General features: G+C 45.2%; 1 protein-coding gene and 1 long non-coding RNA gene across 4 annotated transcripts in view; one reads left to right on the top strand and one right to left on the bottom strand.

Moving 5' to 3' along the window:
* Positions 1-1,212: 1,212 nt before the first annotated feature.
* The window catches only part of Zmat4 (zinc finger, matrin type 4), a 391,831-nt gene continuing 371,756 nt past the window's right edge, over positions 1,213-21,287 (bottom strand). For all 3 annotated transcript variants that reach the window (XM_039094822.2, NM_001134747.1, XM_039094823.2), the window contains one exon: positions 1,213-4,507. In XM_039094822.2, coding sequence (XP_038950750.1) covers positions 4,492-4,507 — 16 coding nt within the window. In that variant the 3' untranslated portion in view covers positions 1,213-4,491. The remainder of the gene's footprint in view (positions 4,508-21,287) is intronic.
* On the top strand, positions 17,355-20,764 carry LOC134482523 (uncharacterized). The gene is made up of 2 exons (XR_010058748.1): positions 17,355-17,796; positions 20,624-20,764. It is a non-coding gene; the product is annotated as an uncharacterized LOC134482523 (long non-coding RNA).

Raw genomic sequence — 21,287 nt, forward strand, 5'->3', positions numbered from 1 at the left:
CTGGACAAGCAATGGAGACCCATGTTCAGTCCCTACCTAGAACCCAGGAAGGCTGGGCATGGTGGTGGGTGCATCCTTGAAATTCCAGTGCTGTGGAGTTGGAAACAGGCAGACCCATGGGGCTCACTGGCCAAAGCAAGGTGGATGGTGGTGGAGGACATCACCCATGGTTGTCCTCTGTGTCTCTAGGCACAAGAGCCTGCATCCCCTCCCCTACTACACACACACACACACACACACACACACACACACACCCCACACACACACACCACACCATACATCACACACACACACACACACATACACACACATATACATACCACAGACCACATACCCCACACACCACACACCACACACCACACACCCCACACACCCCACACACACACCCCACACACACCACACACACCACACACACCCCACACACACCACACACACACCACACACACACCACACACACACCACACACACACCACACACACACCACACACACACCACACACACACCACACACACCACACACACCACACACACCACACACCACACACCACACACCACACACCACACACACACACATAGCATTTGACAAGATTTCCAGACGGCATGATTCAGGCAGATGTTCACCAGTGCTAACGACCTCATAGGAACAGCTATGACTACTCTTGACCTGTTATTCCAGATGTGAAGGCACCTGCAGCAGTGGTATCAAAGACATACTCTCGAAACCACTGTAATTTTACTATAAACTACTATTAATGAGACATTTCACTTGCCATAATATCATTTCAGATACTTTGAAGGTCTATGGTGACTGCCCCTCTTAAGTATTTAAAAAGCTTTTGGGAGGCTGAGGCAGGAGATTGGCAGTTTAGGGTTAGCCTGAGCTACAGAGACCTTTTCTCAAAAAACAAACAAACAAACAAACAAACAAACAAAAAAACAAGAAAGATATAAAAGTATAAAGATATAAAATGTAAGGTAAGTAAACCTTTGATTTTGTTTGTTGGTTGTTCTGTGATGTCTGGTGTCATATATACCAGTTTTTGGAATGTTCCCTTAGTCTATCTGCTTCTCCCAGGATGTGAGCTTCCTGCATGCTGGGATGGCAGGTGTGGCCACCACATCTGGTGTTTATATATTACACTTAAATATCACCGGGTTGATTGACTCACAAGTGAGGAAAAACATTAAGGCGGCATTTACATACAGACTCCTATTTTAATCAGTTGTTATTTATTAATCAGCTAATCCACACGACAAACCTATGAGGTAGTTTAACATGCCTTGAATATGAACAGATTCAAAACCAGAGAGGGGGAAGGGGAGAAGATCCATCCCTACAATAAATAATATGTTGGACAGACAGACTTTTCTTAATTTTATTCTTACAAAAGAAAAAAAATTCACTGGACAAGCTGATCAAGAGAAAGACAGGTATTTAGAGGGGAATGTAGTTACAACCTCGCGGTCTCTTATTGGGGTTTAGTGTCCTGGGTTTCCACTGCCTTGTCAAAATGTCTCACTGGCTTTGACAGAAAGGTGGCCTCTCTGCCTGGGGAGTTCCGCAGGAGTGTCAGCATTATATGTGGGTCCCATTGTTCTTTCTTTTTGGTACAGTTGGCCTAATAAACTTACTTCAACGGACAGCGTGAAGATCTCTGCCGTTCCCATTTGTGTGTCTCTGGCATCTAAGGGGCCAAGAAAAAAGAGCAAATCCCATTGGTCTTTCAGTCCAGCAGCAATGGATGAGAGCTTTATGGCTTCCCCCTCAGCAGAAGAAACGCTGCAGCACTTGCCGCTTAGCGAATTGCTTTATGAGCATATTTATTAGTTCACTGGACTGTGGAGACTGTACATGAGGAGAGCTCATTAATTCGGATCTCCCTATCATGGCACCCGTGGCCACTGGCACATGTTGCCAGTCTCGAGCTTCTATCGGTACTAAGAGGGAAGGACATTTCGTAAAGCAAATTCAAACTGTACGGCCAGGACTGAGGGTGATTTAGTTTTCCGAGGAATCCCACCTAAGCATGGTGTGCAGTGGTGGGGCAAATGGACGACGAATGTTGCATTTCCAAGACGATGTCACGGAATGAAAGGAGGAAGAGAAAGAGGGAGATGCCCATATCAACCTCCATGCTAGTGACTGTTCCAATGAACAGAGAAATCTCGATTTAACACCAGGCTAGTGGGCGTGACTTCTCCTCCTTAAGGCCGGAACACTGAACGCGGTTAACTGACATCACTCTGGACTCTGGAATAGCCAAGGTACTTTAGACACAGCAATATGGACAGCTCTCCTCGCTCATAGATGAGTTTTCTCTATGTTCTCCTCAGATGTTATAGAAATAGTCCCAAGTTTTTACTGTGCTCGCATTGCTCTCCACCTGGGGAGCTCCACATGAACTGGTCAGGAGACAGGGGCACAGACAAGTTTGCGCTTGCCTCTTTTCTTCCCAGCAGAATTAAGGAAGGGACCCCTGAAAAACATGTACCCTAAACCCAACTCTGATCCTGTCACAATAACTGGAAAGTACCCTAAGACTTAACTAAGCATCCAGCCACACTAAAGAAAACATGAACGGCACAGTTTCCGGAGGAAAGGTATTTCCGGTCTGTAGCCCCCAGAACACAGTAGCATTTCTGGGGCCTTCTTGCAATTAGTAGTCTGGCCAAGTGATCCTCACAGCATGCTGGGATTCCATTCCCCTTATCTGCATGGGCATGAAAACTTGAGGACAATCAAACCAAGAAAAAGTCTGGTGGGTGTTTGTGGCAGCTTGCCAAAGAGCAATGGTATTTAGATGAGGCACTCTGAAATAATCTGATTATTGTAGCTGGAGGCTTATCTATAAAGGGCTTGGCAAAGCGTCATTGGAACGCAAAGGAAATCTATGTTCATAGGCTTTTCTATCTTAGGTCATTAAAAAAAAAATAAACACAACACCTCAGGGAAAGAGCTCAGGCACTAAACAGAAACAGAAAGGTTTAAAAACAAACAAACAACAAAAAATACCTCAGACTATGCTTATTTTACAGCAGAATTGACAAGTAAAGCTTTACCCCACACATTCGAAGAAAAGCTACCACGGGAGGGCTTGTAGCTCTGTTGTGTGCTTCTTTCTTAAATAGCAAAATAAAATCGTCACCACACCCCTCTTGCTCCCCACCGGCGGCATGACTGTACACGGTGTGTGACCTTCTTCTTTGCAGCCATGGTCTGGTCCCTAGGGACCGTGACCTCCTCACACAACAAAACAGGCACCTTAACAACAACACTGCATTTCCGTGTCGTTTCATTTATTGCTCACTGGCTGTCACCACCTCAGATCTCTGTGGAAAGCGTTGATGTCTGGAAAAAGTCTGACGTACGGTAGATTGGTGGTCACCAGGTATAAAGGGCTGCTCCAGCCAGCTGAGAGCCCAGGAGAGGAAGTTCTGTGTCTACCTCGCAGAGTCTGCAAGACACGGCTTCCCAACAGGATGCAGAGCAATTAGCCCTAGAGAAGGAATTTCACAGTCTCACCCAGTCTTCATCCCTTCAAAGAGCATCAGTTCTCTGGTCCATCCTCCAACCAGAGGAGTTCTGTTCAAAGTCACTGAATCCCAGCTCAGCAACAAGATGAAGAGAAGCAGGAGGAGGAAACTTCTTCAGGATTTAATCAGTCTCTCCCTCCCCCGACACACACTAAATCATTACTGCCCCAAATTAGAGCCCACAATCCAGGCCAACTTTCTAAGAATTACTTCCATCTCACTCTGGGGTTTAAAATTCTCCTTTGGATACCTTTAGAAAAGCAGTACATCAAGGTCAACCACTGTGAAGACATTTTTTACTTAATAGGATCATCATGCAGTCAAACTAATTTCTCTATGATCTGGAAGCTTGCAAGGAGAACGTGTCTTGAGAAGCCTTCTATCAAGGCGATCCAGAGTGAAGGTCCTTCCTCTCTGTTTCTGCCTGCTTTCACGCTCCTGGCATTTAGAGGCAAGGCTGGCTCATCGTTATATAACTTCTACAAACCACAATTTGTTGTGTTTTTGTGGTTGTCGTCACCAACTATGTTCCCCATGATAACAAAAGTATATTTGTTAATGGATCTAGGAGACTTACATGATAATCATGAAGGGTGTCACAGAATCATCGTAACTCTATGGAAATCTAGAATAAATTGGAAATTAAAATTTCCACTCTTTGTAAGTTTGAATAATGCTCTGACTAGCTGCTGTGTGTTTGCAGTTTAGAACTTGTGCTAAACATGTTATCAGAAAAGGATTCTGTTAAATCCAAGTATAATTTGCCACTAAATGAAAAGAAGAAAAAGAAATCTTATTTACTTTCAAAAATCAATACTGGTCATGTGTTAATCTAATCTGTGAATCCTTGTAAGAAATGTTCATTGCTCAAGAAAGGATCCTCTTTTTGGTTGGTGAGCAGTTCTCTACCACAGGAAGAATGCTGGAGTCTCTTCTTAGCTCTTGATTGATGCTGTCACTACTTATTCTTCAGGCTGTAAGACAAAAGGAAGACAGTAGTACCTTCTTCCATAATTATACATGTTGGCACTCCCCTCTTCTCTATCTTACCCTCCATCCCCAGTGCCATCAAATTTAAATTAAGCTGAATTTAGGTAGTGAATCGTGTGTGTGTGTGTGTGTGTGTGTGTGAGAGAGAGAGAGAGAGAGAGAGAGAGAGAGAGAGAGAGAGAGAGAGATACAGAGACAGAGAGACAGAGACAGAGACAGAAGATGTGTATGTGTGGGAGGTATAGTTGGTCATCAATGAGTGTCTGTGTGGTGGCCAGAGATCAGATTTGAGTTTCTCCCTTTATTTCTTCCCACTTTGTATTTATGAAACACAGTGTCTTCACTCAACATGAAACTCACCATTTTGGCTCGATTGACTGGGTGGCAGGCCCTGGGATTTAGCTGTCTCCACCCTCCCAGTGCTAGCTTTGCAAACATCCATAGCCACGCCTGGCATTTATGTGGTTGCTGGAGATTAAGAGGTCCTTGGCCTTGTATAGCAAACACTTTACCCTCTTAGCCATCTCCTCATATCCTCCATGGTGATTCTTTTAGGAGATTAAATAATTCGCATTATATGATGGCTGAATCATTCAATGCCCTTTCCATATAGTGAAAAATCTGTACTTCTACACTCTCAATTCAGACACGAGCTCCTTTTCAAATGATCTCAAGATAAAGACAACAGATAATCAAAAGATGGTTGGTTTTCGCCATAGCTTTTGTGCCACTATTATATCAGTCTATCTGTCAGTCCTTTGTAGGTCAAAGGGTTTGTAGCAGCATTAGTTACCCTTCTCCTTTGGTAGCTTGAAGAGGACTCTCTAGCACCATGAATATTAGTTAGTAGGGGTAAATCTGGTTAGACAGCAGCTTGACGTCACCATGTTTGGTTTCATAACTAAGTGTTGTCTTCAGTAGTGGTGCCTTCCCATCAGGTTGTGGAGAACCACTAAGAGCTTCGGCAATAGCCTGTAATGTTTAGGGGGTTCTATGGGACCCCTTTGGCCAAACACTCAACAAAATGTGACTCATGTGGCACTAGAACTGTAACTTGGTAAGATGTCTGGTTGGGGCACTGTCTGTCCTATTGTATCTAAGGCATACTCCGAGAGGCAACCTATAATCTGACAATGATAAAGTAACCAAGAACTTGAAATGGCATTGTTCATGATGGGCTTACAGGAAAACCCAGTATTATTCTGTTGAAGGAACACAGCAATAAGATGACTCTTAATGGCATACTACTCTACACACAGAGATCAGTACCTTGCTCAGCTTACGCCAGAGAAGCCTGTCCTTACAGTGAGTGAGAATTAACAGAAACCCACAACTGGGAAATAGGCAGAATGAGAGCCTTTGAGGCACTTGGTCCTAAATGGGATACCATTTTCTAGTCTTTCCACTGAAGGCTCAGGGACCTACGTGGAAGAGGAACCAGGGGTGATGGATGACTCCAGGAAACTGTCTTCCAAATCCACCGGGACTGATGCACATGACCTTCCAGAGACTGTAGCAGCCTGTACAAGATCCGCACAGGTTCAAGCCAGATGAGGTCCCAGCATTGAGAGGTGGAAATAGACATGGGACCCCACCCCTTCTAAGAAGTTGTGTGATACCAGCTCTTCTGCTTTGGTCTTTCCTGCCTATTAGTTCTTTTCTTTTTTCTTTCTTTCTTTCTTTCTTTTTTTTTCCTGGAGCTGGGGACCGAACCCAGGGCCTTGCGCTTGTTAGGCAAGCGCTCTACCACTGAGCTAAATCCCCAACCCCCTGCCTATTAGTTCTAACACTCTTTCTGCTCCATTTTTACACAATGGTTCTTGAGCTTTGGGGAGGAGGTGTGACCATAGATGTCCCAATGGTGATTGGGCACTCACTCTACCATCATTTATTCCTTGCACTTTGGCCAGTTGTGAGCTTTTGTACTAACCAACATCTCCTGCACAAAGAAATGTCTCTGACAAGACATGAGAACTCTATTGCACTACAGATAAAGATCCATGGATTTAGAGGGTAGTTTCATACAATGATCATTTAGAAAACAACACTTGTAGGTCTTACTAGGGCCTGTGATCTCACCAGTCATGGTTTTGTGACCAACTTTGCAGCAGCAGGCATGAGTTTCCTCCCGTGGCCTGGCCCTTACAGCCTGGTAGAAAGCAGATGGTTACCCCTCTAACAACTATTGCACCTATGAACATAGCTCCTCATACTGGTTATTATTGCAATAAACAGGGTTCGCAGGAAGGTAATGCCGTTTGGGTTACCGCACAGCAGCCTGGATAGCATCTTGCAGTACTGACAAGCAAATGTCTTGATGGTAATCTAATGAACGAATGTTCAACCGCTACAGATTAAAAAAAAAATCCACTCAGATCTGAAACATCACTTTCCAAGAAAAATGCTGTTGTAGAAGATTATTAGTATCTTGTGAGGATTTGAGCACTGCTAGTATAGAGCAAACCACATGAAACTAGAGACTCTCTACTTCTTTTCTTCTTCTTAATGGTTTTGAAATTTTGCCTTGAGGTGACCTGGAAACCACAGTCATTTCTTAAAAATAGTTGGTTCTGAAAAGAGAAAACCCTGTTTTTAAAAACCTTGCATTCGGTTTCTGCCATCATCAGTTCATGACCTAAGGAAATTGTAGTGTCCTTGTCGACAGCATGAATTAATGGGACACAAAGGCCAAAAGTTCATCCTGAGCAGACAAGTATAATTACATAATCTTTGGGGAGGAACACTTTTCAAATGAAAATGGGTCTGGATCATGCATCCATGGGTACCAGTGAGGAGACCATGGGTACCAGTGAGGAGACCATGGGTACCAGTGAGGAGACCATGGGTACCAGTGAGGAGACCATGGGTACCAGTGAGGAGACCATGGGTACCAGTGAGGAGACCATGCACATCCGTGGCTGGGCAGTTCTTAATCCTGGTTGCACCACTCTTATAACAAAGATGAGGAGGGATTTTGTTTTAACTTATAGTGAGAATGGTATAGTAAGGATTTAATTTCACAACAAGGAAAAATATCATTCTGTTCCCTTTATAGTCAGAATAATTATTCAGGTCCTTTCTGAGCACAGAGAAGTAATGACAAATTAAAGCGTCTTTCGGTTCCATATAGCTTTTATAATTATTCTCCTGTTGCTGGTATCCTTGCTGAAATGGCTCCTTCATATTTTACGCAGCACCCCATCTGATACAAAGAACATGGAAATTTTTTACTGCTATTAATAAATATGGAGCCATCCAATCCAAGCAGAAAATTCTTTTTCATCTGAGAGATAAGCTGCATAATTCATATATTTTCAGAAATTTCTTAAAATAGAAAATTGAAGGAAAGCGTAGGAAGGAGAATTCATTACATTGTTTCTATTTATGTGGAGGGCTGGTGTTCTAGTTTGCTGTCGGTTGCTATGATAAACACTATGATGAAAAGCAAAGGGTTTAATTGAATCATATAAGTTAACATCTATCACTAGGGAAGCTACGTCAGCAGCCTGGAGCAGACACTGCAGTAGCGACCATGGAGGAGGGCTGCTGACTGGTTCGCATCCAGGATCACATTGAACTCCCTTTTCTTTATACAACCTCGGCCTGCCTGCTTAGGGATGGCACTGCCCACAGGAGCTAGCCCTCTTCCATCAATGACTAACCAAGAAAATTCATCACAGACATGATCACGGGCCAGGCCAACTTCTTCACCTGAAGGTCTCTCTCTCTTCCCAGGTGTGTTAGCAAGTCAGGTTAGCAACCAAGATTGGTCATCGCAGTGGTCTCATGGTCTGTCTTCAATGGGATCAAATTGGAAGAGAGAATTCAGTCTCATTCTGCGCATGTCAATCGCAAAGCTCACTTTCCTCACGATGAACGCGCACAATAAACAGGATAAGCATTCGACCTTCCCATTTTCTACCTTTAGGGGAATACTAGACACAGAGGAATACTTTTCTTGGGATCTTGAATGAAATGGAATCACTGACAAAGGTTGCATTTGTACATCTTACAAAAGAATTCTCCATGTGAGAAAACTGTGGAGTTACACACAACTCCTGTGAATTCTGGCTCCTATGGCAGCCACAGCCCTGCAGGGGATATGATGGCCTTTGGAAGAAGCCAGATGAGATCCTGCCTCAGGCTCAGGTAAACACAAGCACATCAGCTCAAGCACCTCAGCTCTTTCTACTCCTGCCTGGTGCTGCACGCTAGCTCCAAAAGATTCAAAAAGTAGGTTGTGTCCCCCAAACCAGATCACAGACAGACATCTCCATGTGGCAACATAAGAACCACTGAAAAATGATCCCACCTTTGAAAATGACCAGAAATGTCTGCATGTAGTCTTCCTGTGATTAGATAAGCATGCATATTTGAACGGGGTTATTAGAGGGAAATGCAATGACCCATTTCCCCCCCCACACACACTAAATTTCAACTGTCCCATAAATAAGCTAAAACACAAAGCAGAACACTGCTATTGTCTGCTCTCATACAGCTGAGCTTCTGACAGTAAACAGTGATCAAGTGCCACCAGAGGTCATGATTCCCATGAAATGACACAGGCAGAAGTGCCAAGGCAAAGAGGAGTCGTATTCTTAGATTTTCTCCACTACAGTCATGATTTTTAACTTACTTGGCTGCCAAGCTGTCCAGGAGGCTGAGGCCAGAGAAATCACAAGTTTAAGGTCCTGTACAATGTGAGTTCAAGGTCGGCCAGAGCGACTTAGTGAGGTGCTAGCTCAAGATAAAAAGTCAGAAAGCCAACAGAGGGCTAATGAGATAGCTCGGCGCTACACTTGCCTAGCATGGGTTATGTCTACCATTCAATCCTAGTACCCAAAACTGCTCAACTATCGACATTCCTAAAAGTACACGGTGGCCAAAGACTTACTACCTTTGCCCAACTTTCTCAGATGGTACAGTGAAAAACCTAGTTAAATTATATTTTTCAAGAGTACATTCTGTCTATTCTTCCTTTCTTGCATTCCCTAACGTCAAGACAGGATTCAAGGCTTTGTCCTTAGGGTCCTTTTCCCTTTCTGCCACCAATCAATTACAGACCCGTTGGCTTCCTACTTCACTCCACATCCAATATTGTCTCAGCATCACAGAACCATAGCCTGTTCCAGAATGGGAAAGCATAATCCCATCCCATGGAACAGAAAGGACACTGTAACTGTTGGTATTCTGTCTAAACTCCACCCCTACAGTTATCTGGCAACAGCCAGGCAGGCCTGACTCTAAATGGGGCTGCTTGTCCCCTCCTCATTCTCTGTCTCCTCTGCTTCTCTGTTCACTTGCTCTTGCCCACTTCCCTTTTGTCCCTTCTCTCCCCATTCCCCTCCCCCCTTCCCTCCATGTTCTCATGACTGGCCTGTATTCCTCTCCTCTTCTACTCTTCTTCTCTCCTTAAACCTTTCCATGTGGAACCACGTTGGTTTGGTGTGGTCTGTCTGGACACAAGCTGAGATTTAAACCCCAACAGTAACACTAGAAGTTGCCTCCTGACTCTGGACCACCTCATGTCAATCATACCCTGGGGTAACTCCTCCCCATCCTGATATTGGAGATTGCCTGAGGTCCCCGCCCCTGCCATGTTCTCTGCAATATCTGTTTGCACAGGTTGCTCTTCCTGCCTGTAATATGATCCCCCCCTGTTTACTTGTCTGGCTGCTCTCATCTTTAAAAGGGACCATGCTTTCCCCACATGATCCTCACCTGGATCCAACCTGACACTACCAAATGTAATTGGCTCTTTTCAATAGCTTGGGAGAAAACAGACAAGCTCCAGGAGGTCACAGGTGATTTCTGTGCGTATGAAAGCAGACGATCAAAGGACGCCCTGCTCCTGAGGAGGGTGGCTATCTGGAGAGTGAAGGGTTCAGCAAATAGTGGAGAGTGGAGAAAGAGAAGTGGGGAGAAGAAGATGATTCCGTGCTTTTACATTGCTACCGCCCAATAATGCTCGAATCTTAAATGTGGTCGTCTTAATGAATGGAGTATCTGCAGCGCTCAATTTTAGTTGTGCTCTGTGCAGTCTGGTTGTTAGAGGGCGTGGAGAGAAGGACTCAAATATATGAGGGAGAAAGAAAGATGCAGGCAAACATGGACAGTGTGAGTTACAAGTGTAGCCGGGCCTCGGAAGCTGCAGGGACAAGACCCGGCTGACTCAGAAGGCCTGAGAGCAGACAGGGCTCAGTTGGCATCAGATAAGCACAAGACAAATGTATTCAAATTTACCCTGGGAAAACAAATCCCATACATTTATAGCCCATGGGACTGGGAAGTAATTTCTGAAAATTCGGTTATCATGAACAGAAATCATGAACAGTCCAAAGTATGGGCTATTTATAAGGAATTCAGATACGCAGCTTCCTAATGCTCACAGACTGGCCCAATTGACAAAAAAGGGGGATTTGTAATTAACTTACCAAAGCACCTAAAAAAAAAAAAGCCTCCTTTGCTTATATAAAATTTGCATTGTTTATATGGAAATGCACGCTCCTGGTGTGTTTAGAATAGTTGATTCCCTTAAGAAGGCAAACATTCACTTTATAATCCTGTTTACACTATTCATTTGCTTGGCAAAACATTTTCCCCCACAAACATCTCAAAATAATAAAATGTCAGAGCCAGAGGGACCCCAGGGATTATCTAAGGAAACCCAGTACCAGTGCTTTACGAATGCAAAACCTGACAGAGCCCCTAACACAGAGAGACCTTCATGCTTGCTGTTTGAGACCCTCCCAGCCAAGCTCCTCCTCCTGGGTGACTCTCCATTTGAGAGGTTTTAGCTTTATGCAAACAAAGCAAGAAGTTCCCAAAACCCTAAGGTTTGAGGCACCAGCAGCTGGATAGGTGGGGTGGGCAGAGACGTGTTCCTCTTTCACACTACTCAGACCATCAACAAATGGTTACATCATGATATCAGGAGGCCCTTGAGGTAACCCAGGAGAGCAGCTAGGACAAGACTCCAAGCCCAGGGAAATGGTAAAGGAAGAGGAGGCTTAAGGAGGTTGGAGGAGAGAACATGGTTGCTAAGACTCATAAATGAGCCTGAACTTAACAGGTTGTGAGTGGAAAGAGAGGAACAAGTCTTCTCAGGGAAGGCTAAACCCCAGACCTCGTCTTCCGTGCCTGTCATTTGACTGGTTCCCATTTGTATCCAAGCAAAACTAATCAAAAGCCTATCTCTTTGCTGGATGCTGAGATTCCTTCTCGTAAATCATTGAACTAGAGGCAGCAATGAGAACTCATAGATGTGTTGCTAATGAGAAGTTCAGGTTGGGGGAGGAGCCCCGGGGCTTACAGCTGGTGTTTGATGTGCAGGTCTGCTGAACACTGTAAAGTGTGTACCAACCCTAGGCAGTGTTAGAATTGGCTGGTGCAAGCTTAGGTCATTCTTGGAATCATCATCATCATCATCATCATCATCATCATCATCATCACTATTTTACTTCAGAGCCCATCATCCTGCAGCACAATCACTGAGAAGGTTCAAGGTGCTAGATCTCGAACTTCTCTGCAGGATATCGTGACTGAAACATCGTCAGAGAGAGAAGGCTTCACTTTCAAATGTCTAAACGCAAGCCTCAGCACGAGCTACCTCTGTGGCTTTGACTCAGTTTCCTGGCCCATAAAATGGGTACACTAGAGTCAGACATAGACTTCACCAGGATGCTCTGAGGACTGAGCTACTAAACAAAAGCACTATGTAGCTAGCACCCGAGAAGTGGCACTGGCTCTCCCATAAGTGCTGTTCTTTGCATTCATTATCTACGTGGGCCTCAGTTTTAGGCTGAGTCGAGTCTGAAGGGACAGGCGCAGGGACTTGAAGCAGAGCTAACTTCTTGAGACCAAAGACAGTTGAGGCTCCGTCTGCCCTGTGGGGGGACGTGATGAATGTGTCAGGAAGATGGGAGATGGGGAGGATGCTAAATGTTTGACGGGTATGAGACACTACTCTTGCTGAAGAAGGCTTCACGCCCACTGCAGTATCCACAGCTGCGTGTGGCTATCGAAGAACAAAGCAATTTAAGCCAAAGACTACCAAACGTGTGTCGGCCCTGATGTCAGCTGCATTTCATGTGTCCACAGCGGCACCCAGCTCTTGGTACCATGCTGGGGAGTAGACCCAAACCCTCCACATCAGCACAGAGTTTTCTAAGGACAGAGCTGGGCTGGGGCCACCAAACATCACTTCATCACTTCAATTAGATATGCTTTGCAGCCTGAACCACAGTGCTGCCTTTCTTAGATTTACAGCTATGTGTGTGAGCATTTCTTCCAGGCTCTGCCCCAGTTACCTGGCAGTAGCCAGGCTTGCCTGGCTCACTATAAAAGGGGCTGCTTGCCCCTCTTCACTCTCTTCTCTCGTTCTCTTGCTCTCTTCCATCTCTGTCCCTTCTCTCCCCATCCCCACCCCACACGTTTATGGCCAGCCTCTACTCCTCTTCTCTCTCTTCTCCCCCCACCCTGGTCTGTCTCTACTACCCCCTCAACTCCCCTCCCCTTGCCCTGAATCAACTCTACTCTATACTATGTGTCTGGTACTCATGGGAGAGGAATGCCTCACCATGGGCCCGCAGAGGCACGCCCTTCCCCACCCCATACCTCGTCTCCACCAAACACATCCCCGGCCTTCTTTATAAAACACAGCGATATGGAGCGTTCATTTCTTTCTCACACATAGAAAAGGAAACGAAGAAACAGTGAGGGATTTCTGTATAGATGAACCTGCCTACCTGGCCCCCACCTCTCTCAAGTGCTTTAGTCTTCAATAGAGGAAGAGAAGTTGACACGCCTTCTGAAATAGTGTGTCCCCTGTTCAGCTCACTGTCAAACCTCCTGCAGAGCATGGCCTCTGAAAACCTGGGGGCCTGGCAATGCCGACTGATCCCTGCTGTGCTCAGGACACCAGTGGTCTGCAACAGACTGACGAGGCCCTGCCCGACACTGGCCTGGGACAGAGTAGATTAAATCTGCAGAGGCCGAGGACAGAGCTGGGAAGAGTGAGTTTGGGTAGCAGAGTTCTGATGGGAGGATGGTGGTAACTGTCCTTGGGAAGAAAGTGTGAGCGAGTTATATCTGAGAGAAGAACGGGGCCCGTGCCATCCTGCTGGCAGAGACAGGGTGCCAAGCTGGGATGCAGAGAGATACAGCAAGGAGGTCAGAGAGAAGCTGAGACTCTACACCCCTGTAGTAGACCCTGGTATGAAGCCTCGTACCCCAGCTGCCTGGCTAGTGCTAGCATAATGATGTAGATTTTTTAGAACACATTTTGCCAATAATTAGATCGAACTCCTCAAAGTTGACGTAGGCACTCACTTCCTGTGTTGCAGAGAGAGGATGACCATGCAAAAATCTCCCATAAAATGGCTGTTCCGCAATGGCATTGTATCTCCCTGTGCCTCAGCCTCCTTATCTGTTCAGTAACTAGAAAGATGAACCATTCCAGAGTTCCCCTATCTCTCCACATACCGACATCCTGTGGTTTTCACAAGGGCAGTGCAATAGAGACAAACCCAACCTGTCTGCTATTTGGTTCCAAGTTCACCGATTTTCAGTGAGTCTCACCGAAAATGACCACATACACCAAGACAGCAAATCCACAGAGTAAATCCTGCACCAACTTTCTTTCCATCCAGCATCATGGCTCACAAGCTAAGCAGCGCTAGCTACAATACAGCAGCAACCTTCAGCTGACATGTATATCTTTATATCCACCACCCAAAGCTGCTGGCATGTCTGATAAAAAGAGCCCAACTTTCTCTTAGACATGGACAGAGAGTCGAGAGGAAGACAGTGAGATCACAGCGCATGTCTGAGAGCCTGTGGTCCGCTGTCAACATTTCTTCAGCTCAACCAGATCAGGACCAAAACAAAAGAAAGTGCATCCTACAGAGGTCTATAGTGTTTCTGGTAGGTGAACTTAGCCTTTCAAATGACTATCCCTGCCTCCTGCCTCCTGTCTCCTGCCTCCTGTCTCAGGAAGACATGCGGGGCATAGACTGTCACCTGACACTTTCTGTATCTGGTGGCAACAGCAAATTGTTTCAGCTCTCCGAGTTGCAGTTCCACAGTCTCTAAAATGGGTACACAACATACACATAAGATATTAATGACGACCAAACAAAATAATTAAGTGAGAGACCTTTACAAGTGGTGAATTCACAGTGAAAACAGCTAGTGTCGTGGAAATTGTTATGTTCGAACTTCATATTATCAGACAATCACATAATTCACCCAGTAAGATGTACTTCCACATTTTAATTAAAAGCAGACAATGGGACCCACACACTCGCTAGCTAAGGAAAGAATCATCAGTCATTTTCCCTTACATGATCATTCTGTCACAACAGACTTTCAAACGTCGAAGGAGCCCCATCCCAGGTACAGAAAGCGAGATTCTCATCCACACAGCAGTGTCAGAGCCTCTTGAGGAAAACGGTCTTGAATTACAAAGGGCAATGCAGCCAGAGGTGCTGTATGAAACACGGAAAGGCAGGAGGCACCGAAGGAAGGGGCGCAGATGTCTCCTGCCTCAAGACTGTCCTGACAGATGGTAAGACTTAATCATTTTATTTTATATTTGTTTCCTTGGTTGGTTTTGGGTTTTCGAGATGAGTTTCTCTGTTTTGTCCTGGCTGTCCTGGAACTCATTCTGTACACCATCAGCCTGATCTCAACCTCAGAGATCCGCCTGCCTCTGCCTCCTGCGGGCTAGGATTAAAGGCTTGCACTAAGCCAAGTCTGGAATGTGCTATCTGACTTCCATGTTCCTGGTAAGTTACGAGAGGGACACGCTGTTAAATGAAAGCTTCAGATTGAGTCTGAAACCTCCCGACAGATGCTGTTGTTCCCAGGCGTGTGCTAAGTTGGAAATGTGAAACCTACAGGAGTTGGCTGGCCGACGGAAGTGGGTCACCAAGCGTGGGCCTTTGCACGTTAGTGCAGAACACCAATTCTGGGTGTTCACTGCTGCCTGGTCTGCTATGCTGAGAACAGAGGCTCCATCCCACGAATCTGTTGCCCAGGAGAGAACTGCCCCGCCCTGCTTTCCCACCGTATACTGAATATGCTGAAACCCTGAGGTAGAAGAAATCTTTCCTCCCTTCAGATGTTTCTCTTGGGTATTTAGTCACAGCAATGCCAATGTGACTAATATAGGAATTAAGTCTTGATTACTTTGAAAACGTTTGGGTTGTACAGATAAGGGAAAAGAGAGAGAGAGAAAATGCCACTTCGAGATTTGGATTCTACGACTACAAACCAAAAGCTGGAGGAGGCCCTGGGGCAGGTCTTTCTCTTGGGTATGTCATCGGGACACTGCCTGCAGACACCTGCTGACGTCCCAGCCTCCTGCTGCTTCTTCAGTAGTACACTTCTGTGGCTAATGCCCCTGGGATGGCCACCGTCATTACGGTCAAGAGTAAAGTGCGCTGACATAGAGCCTAGCACTGCGGATGAGGTTGAGAAATACCGTGCGTGGATTCGGCAGTTCTCTGAGATGCTGCCACTTCCTCCTCAAACCCAGCTGAAGTAGTCAGTGAGTCTGACCATCTTCACACACCACCTCTACGGCCTGCTCTAGCCATAAAACAATGCGCTGAGTAACCCCTGTGCATTCCACCGTGCATGAAAGCCTCCGCCTCATACCTCCCAGTGGCTCAAGGGGCAAAGCCCTTGCAGGAACAGGTGCAGTAAAGGAAACTTGCTGGGCACGGGGAAAATGAAGTCAAGGCAAGGAGGACCACAGGGAACCTCATCCTCATTGCAAATCTGTGCCTGGGAAAGGGAGGAAAAGGAAAAGGAAATTGGACTGTGTTTGGTGGACACAGTACCAGCTCATCCTTTTTAAAGGGGCTTGAGAGTGAGTCTCTTTTGAAAGGGAAAAATCATCCTCCTGGACTCCACCTTTTGCATGAATTCAGCTTGTGCAGAAACACTCACTGGAGTTTAGCTCGGAGTGTGAGCAACTGAATTCTAGGTGTTAGGATCGATTGCTTCTCATACTCTCTAACTATTTGCTTTTAGTAATAGACAAAAAGAAATTGATTAGGGAAAAAATTCAGGGCTGAAAAACAAGATACCCCTGATTAAAATTCATGCTGACCTTTCTCATCCAGCACTGGCGAGTCCTGACGGGGATGAAAATATTTTTGTTGTTGTTGTTGTTGTCTTTGTTCATACTGAGAAAGAAAGACTGAAGAAATGAATTGCACTCCTGTGGTCCTCAGTGGAAACCCTCGATTCCAGAACCAGAATAATTATCTGCTCCTGGCCCATGACCTTTCTTTGCTGGCGACTGGAGAGCAGTCGGGCTCAGAGAGGCTCTGTGAGGGTTGCAGATGACGGGCAATGCTCTACACCTAACCAGTTGCTACAGGGATGTAGGTTAGCTGCAGCACATAGGAGTGGCCCGGACTATAGCTCCCTGCCATTTCCACAGAGGCTCTGAACACCCACATTCTGCCTGTAGTAGCTGGTCTGACAGGACACTGCTTTAAACCGTCTAAAGCCCACAACAGGCTGCCAGGCAGAAGATAGGCTGTCGCAATGGTGACAGGAGTCAGTGACATTTCTTCAGGTGCATCCTTTGCACTGCGTGGATGAAGTCTCCTTTCTAGATGGCGAAGCAGCTTCTGTTAATAAACAGCGAGCGCCAATTAGACATCTGTGTGTGACATGTAAATGGAACACTGGGCTGGCTCATGCATGTCCCTGTTTCCCCATCTGTGTGTGTCATCCAGCCTGGGTGACCTCATAAACCACAGGGGGCACACCCCCCTCTGCTGGCTCCTTTGTTGATGTTTCTTCCCCTTTTCCAGCTCCTCTTAGTCTCTCAGAGCCTGGCTCCCTGACCTAAAATTCAGAGACCATTAATTGGCAGCCGCCCTGTGCTGGTGCCATGAAAGTTCTTTCTTTCCTGGCTATTGAAATAAGGGAAGTCATAGACTGTCAGAAATGGTGTGGGCCTGGGGGCCAGGCAGGTCCAGGCTAGAACTGAAGATGAATTTTACCATCTCCCAGTCACGTTGACTGGGGAAAGCTGCTTTTGCTTTCTCAGCCCTGTCCTCTCCTCTGACAATGCTCAAAGGCAGCCACCCTGATATTTGCCCTTTCTATATATAAACCTGGAGCCACAGACTGTTTTCTTGGTGATGGAGATCTAGAAGGAAAAGCCAAGTGGCAGAAGCTAGTATCTGACGGTTTGCACGCAGGACGGTGATCATTGAAATAAGTATAAGACCTGCCACTCCAGACACAGGTAAAGGCAATGACAGACAGAGGTCCACCAAGAACAGAGGTCATGGGAAGGAGGGACCCAGCCATTTATCCCTCAATAGCTTGGTTGTCGTGGTTGCAAGGAAAGCAGCAAGCGGGTCCAGCGAGAGATAAGGCAAGGGGATGAGACCTTACTAATGAGCTCTTCAGAGGGAACAAAAGAGTCTGTGCAGCTGGAACTGAGGAAAAGAGGGGGGATGCTGGCAAAGGGACAAAGACACGCCGGGAGGAAGGAATGTCAGGTGCATGTAGCCCTGCAGGCTCTCATGCATGCCCAGATTTTTATGCGAACAGAACAGAAAGCTGTTTCACTGGGTTTGGCAACCAAGTGGTGGTTCAATCACTAAGGACATAGTGAATTAAAAGAAGGGGCTTAAAAGGACGTTGGGCTGGTGGTTGGGGGCTGAGGAGGAAGAATGCTACACAGCACCTAGGTGTGTCTTCCTGAGAGAGATTTTATAATACGTTTGTTTTCAAACCTTTGCCCAGCCATCTCTCCCTTCTCTCGAGATTGTGTGACTGACATGTCAAATTCTGATGGGAAATTTTTGTATTGACTGAACAGCTAAAGCAGCAGAAATAAAGTTCATCACCGATTCATGATGCTGTGCTATGTGTTTTTGTGCATGAGTCATGTGTGGCTGGTTCAAGGGCCGCAGGTAATGCCATATTGCCTGGCCTAGGTGCCAATATAAGGGTGCTCTTGACTAAGTGTGCACATCAGCATGCTAATACACTAGTAGTGCCATGCCTAGTATATCCTGCATAGCTCTAAGAGATACAGAGCTCCCAGAGGACACAGAGGAAGACCAAGACAGGATGAGGTTGGCTGGGCCCTTGACCACTTGGTAACCAGCTTGTTTATAATCATTCTATGACTGTATATTTGTGCTTGTTTTTGTTTTGGTTTTTTGTTTGTTTGTCTGTTTTTATTTCTGGCTTCTTCCATGTAAATAAATGTCATGAGACACATAGATGCTGGGTGAGAAAGCTCATTCTTATATAAGGTTGTTGATTGACTTTGGGGGGGATAATTAGAACAACTCTGGAGGAAGAAAGATAAGTTCATAACTCCAACATTTGTGTTGTCTGTTGACGGCTATACAAAAACTTGCCAGAGAGACAACCATATTGTTCATGTGGATTTTCATCAAGTCTATGTTTCCTTATATAATACTTCCCTTTGAGAATGGCTCCTATCAAGGACCTGAGGTAGAAATCTGGGAAGTAGAGATTCTAACAAGGACACTGGTGACACCATTCTTGCATTTCAAGTCCTCTCCCAGCTTCTTGCATTCACAGTTAATGCTATCCTCCAAAAGGACACTCACCTGCACATCAGTCTAAACCTATCCTTGTCTCTTACCACTTCTTCAAATCAACCATTGATTGGTTGGGAAGAGAACAGGTCTCTTCCCTACTTGGAGCTTTTCAATCTCTCCTCCTGCTTTAAAGGTTCTGATTTACATGCTACTTCAATTGGTTACTGCACATCCCATTCCTCCTGCCAAATGTTCCAGCCACAGTGAGCTCACAGCTTTCCCCCAATGGAAAAGGCTTGAGGACACCCTTTGTAAGTTCTCTTGCTCAGCCAGGAATTATGTAGCTTCCTGGGACAGAGGTGGCCCTGAGAGTGTAGACCTGCAGCTCACCTGAGAATAGTAAATGACGGGCCCCAGTGCTGAGCCTGTCTACATCGCCTAGCTTGTTTCTAGGCCATAACCCAGTTGAACAGGGATGACAGACCCTTTCATGGAAGACAAGAGTTGTGTTGGAGAAAGTGCAACTCTTCACCAAGCAGTCCTGCTTCTAAGCACAGCGGGGTCTAGAGTAGTAGTGGTATACCTGTTCTCTCCCTATCCTCTCCCTTGTTCTGTGTTAGCCTTGAAGTCTAGCAGCTCTTCTTGTTCCCTCTAGAACTCTCATTTGCTTTCACATGTACTTTCTCTAATAAAATCCTTGAATATCTAATCTTCTCGTGGAATTTCTTCTCAAAGGAGCCAGTCAGCGGCTAAAACAATGACCTCATGTCTTTAGTATAATGATGATGTCTTACATAGCTCTACGTTCATATTGGTAGTTACAGAAATCTGCTTACTACATAGCAAATTCTTGATAAATACATGTTGAGATCAATAAACAAATGTTTCTTGACTGACTAAATGAATACATATGTGAATGAATTACAGAAGCTCTACGGTGAGGATAGAAATCAAAGGATATAACAAACATAGAGGGAGAAGAGAAAAAAAGAAAATACTAACCAGCAAGGAATGACTAAGAAAGATTCCAAATGGGTCTTTTGAGATTTATATTTGAAAGTATTATTATAAACGAGCATTCAAAGTTTGGTAATTTTGTTGTTTATTACACCAGTTGTATGATTATGTGTTTTTAATGCATAAGAAGAAAGTTTTGTGTGGCTTGTAGCAAGGAAGTTACAACTATACTTGTAAGATTGGATAGATTGGAATTTACAGAAAAGACTCAAACAAAAACAAACAAACAACGCCGACGCCGACGCCAAAGCTGACGACAACGACGACGAGGATGACAAGGACGACTACGACAAACCGAAACTACAATCCCTACTTTAAATGTCAGGCCAAGTTGTGAAAAGGAAAGGGATTTCCACAGAATGGTGCAATCTTATAGCTCACCATGCAAGGGTGTTGTTAGGTACATGCTACATTTTAAGAAATACAATACTATCCATGACAGTATCTGCAATTACGATTGTTCTATGTTCAAAGCAGAGGCTGTGATGTAATATTTACAAACTGGAATTCAAATCTTGTGTTCTCTTCTAGATTCGTGACTTTGACATGATTGGAATCTTCCCAGAGCATTCATATATACCCCAAAAGAAGAATATTAATGTTCCTTCAGTATTTGTGAGGACTCAGTAAGGAATACATTGTGTGCCGGTTTGAATAGGTTTGGCCCTGATAGATTCACGTGTTTGCATGCTTGACATATAGGAAGTGTCTTTGTTAGGAGGCGTAGCCCTGTTGGAGGAAGTGTGTCATTATGGAGACAGGCTGGGGGGGTCTCCTATCCTCAAGCTATAACCAGTGACACAGTCTCCTGCTGCCTGTGGATCAGCTTCTTCTCCAGCGTCAAGTCTGCATTCATGCCTCTCTGCTTTCCTAGCAACAGTGGACTGAACCTCTGAACCTGTAAGCCAGTCCCAATTAAATGTTGTCCTTTATGAGCCAACCTTGGTCATGGTGTCTCTTCACAGCAATAGAGGCCCTAATTAAGATATATAGATGGAATCTGTCATATGATCAAGGTTCAGTCACCACTAGGTGAGGAAGCCAGTAAGACATTGCAGATGTCTGAGAGGAACTGACTACCTGCAGAGAGTCTCACAATAACTCTCTTCCTGCAGCTAGCCTATCTCACTTACTATTTCTTGAGATTTATATTTGAAAGTATTATTATAAATGAGCATTCAAAGTTTGGTAATTT

Source organism: Rattus norvegicus, chromosome 16 (genome assembly GCF_036323735.1).
Source record: "Rattus norvegicus strain BN/NHsdMcwi chromosome 16, GRCr8, whole genome shotgun sequence".
NCBI lineage: Eukaryota > Metazoa > Chordata > Mammalia > Rodentia > Muridae > Rattus > Rattus norvegicus.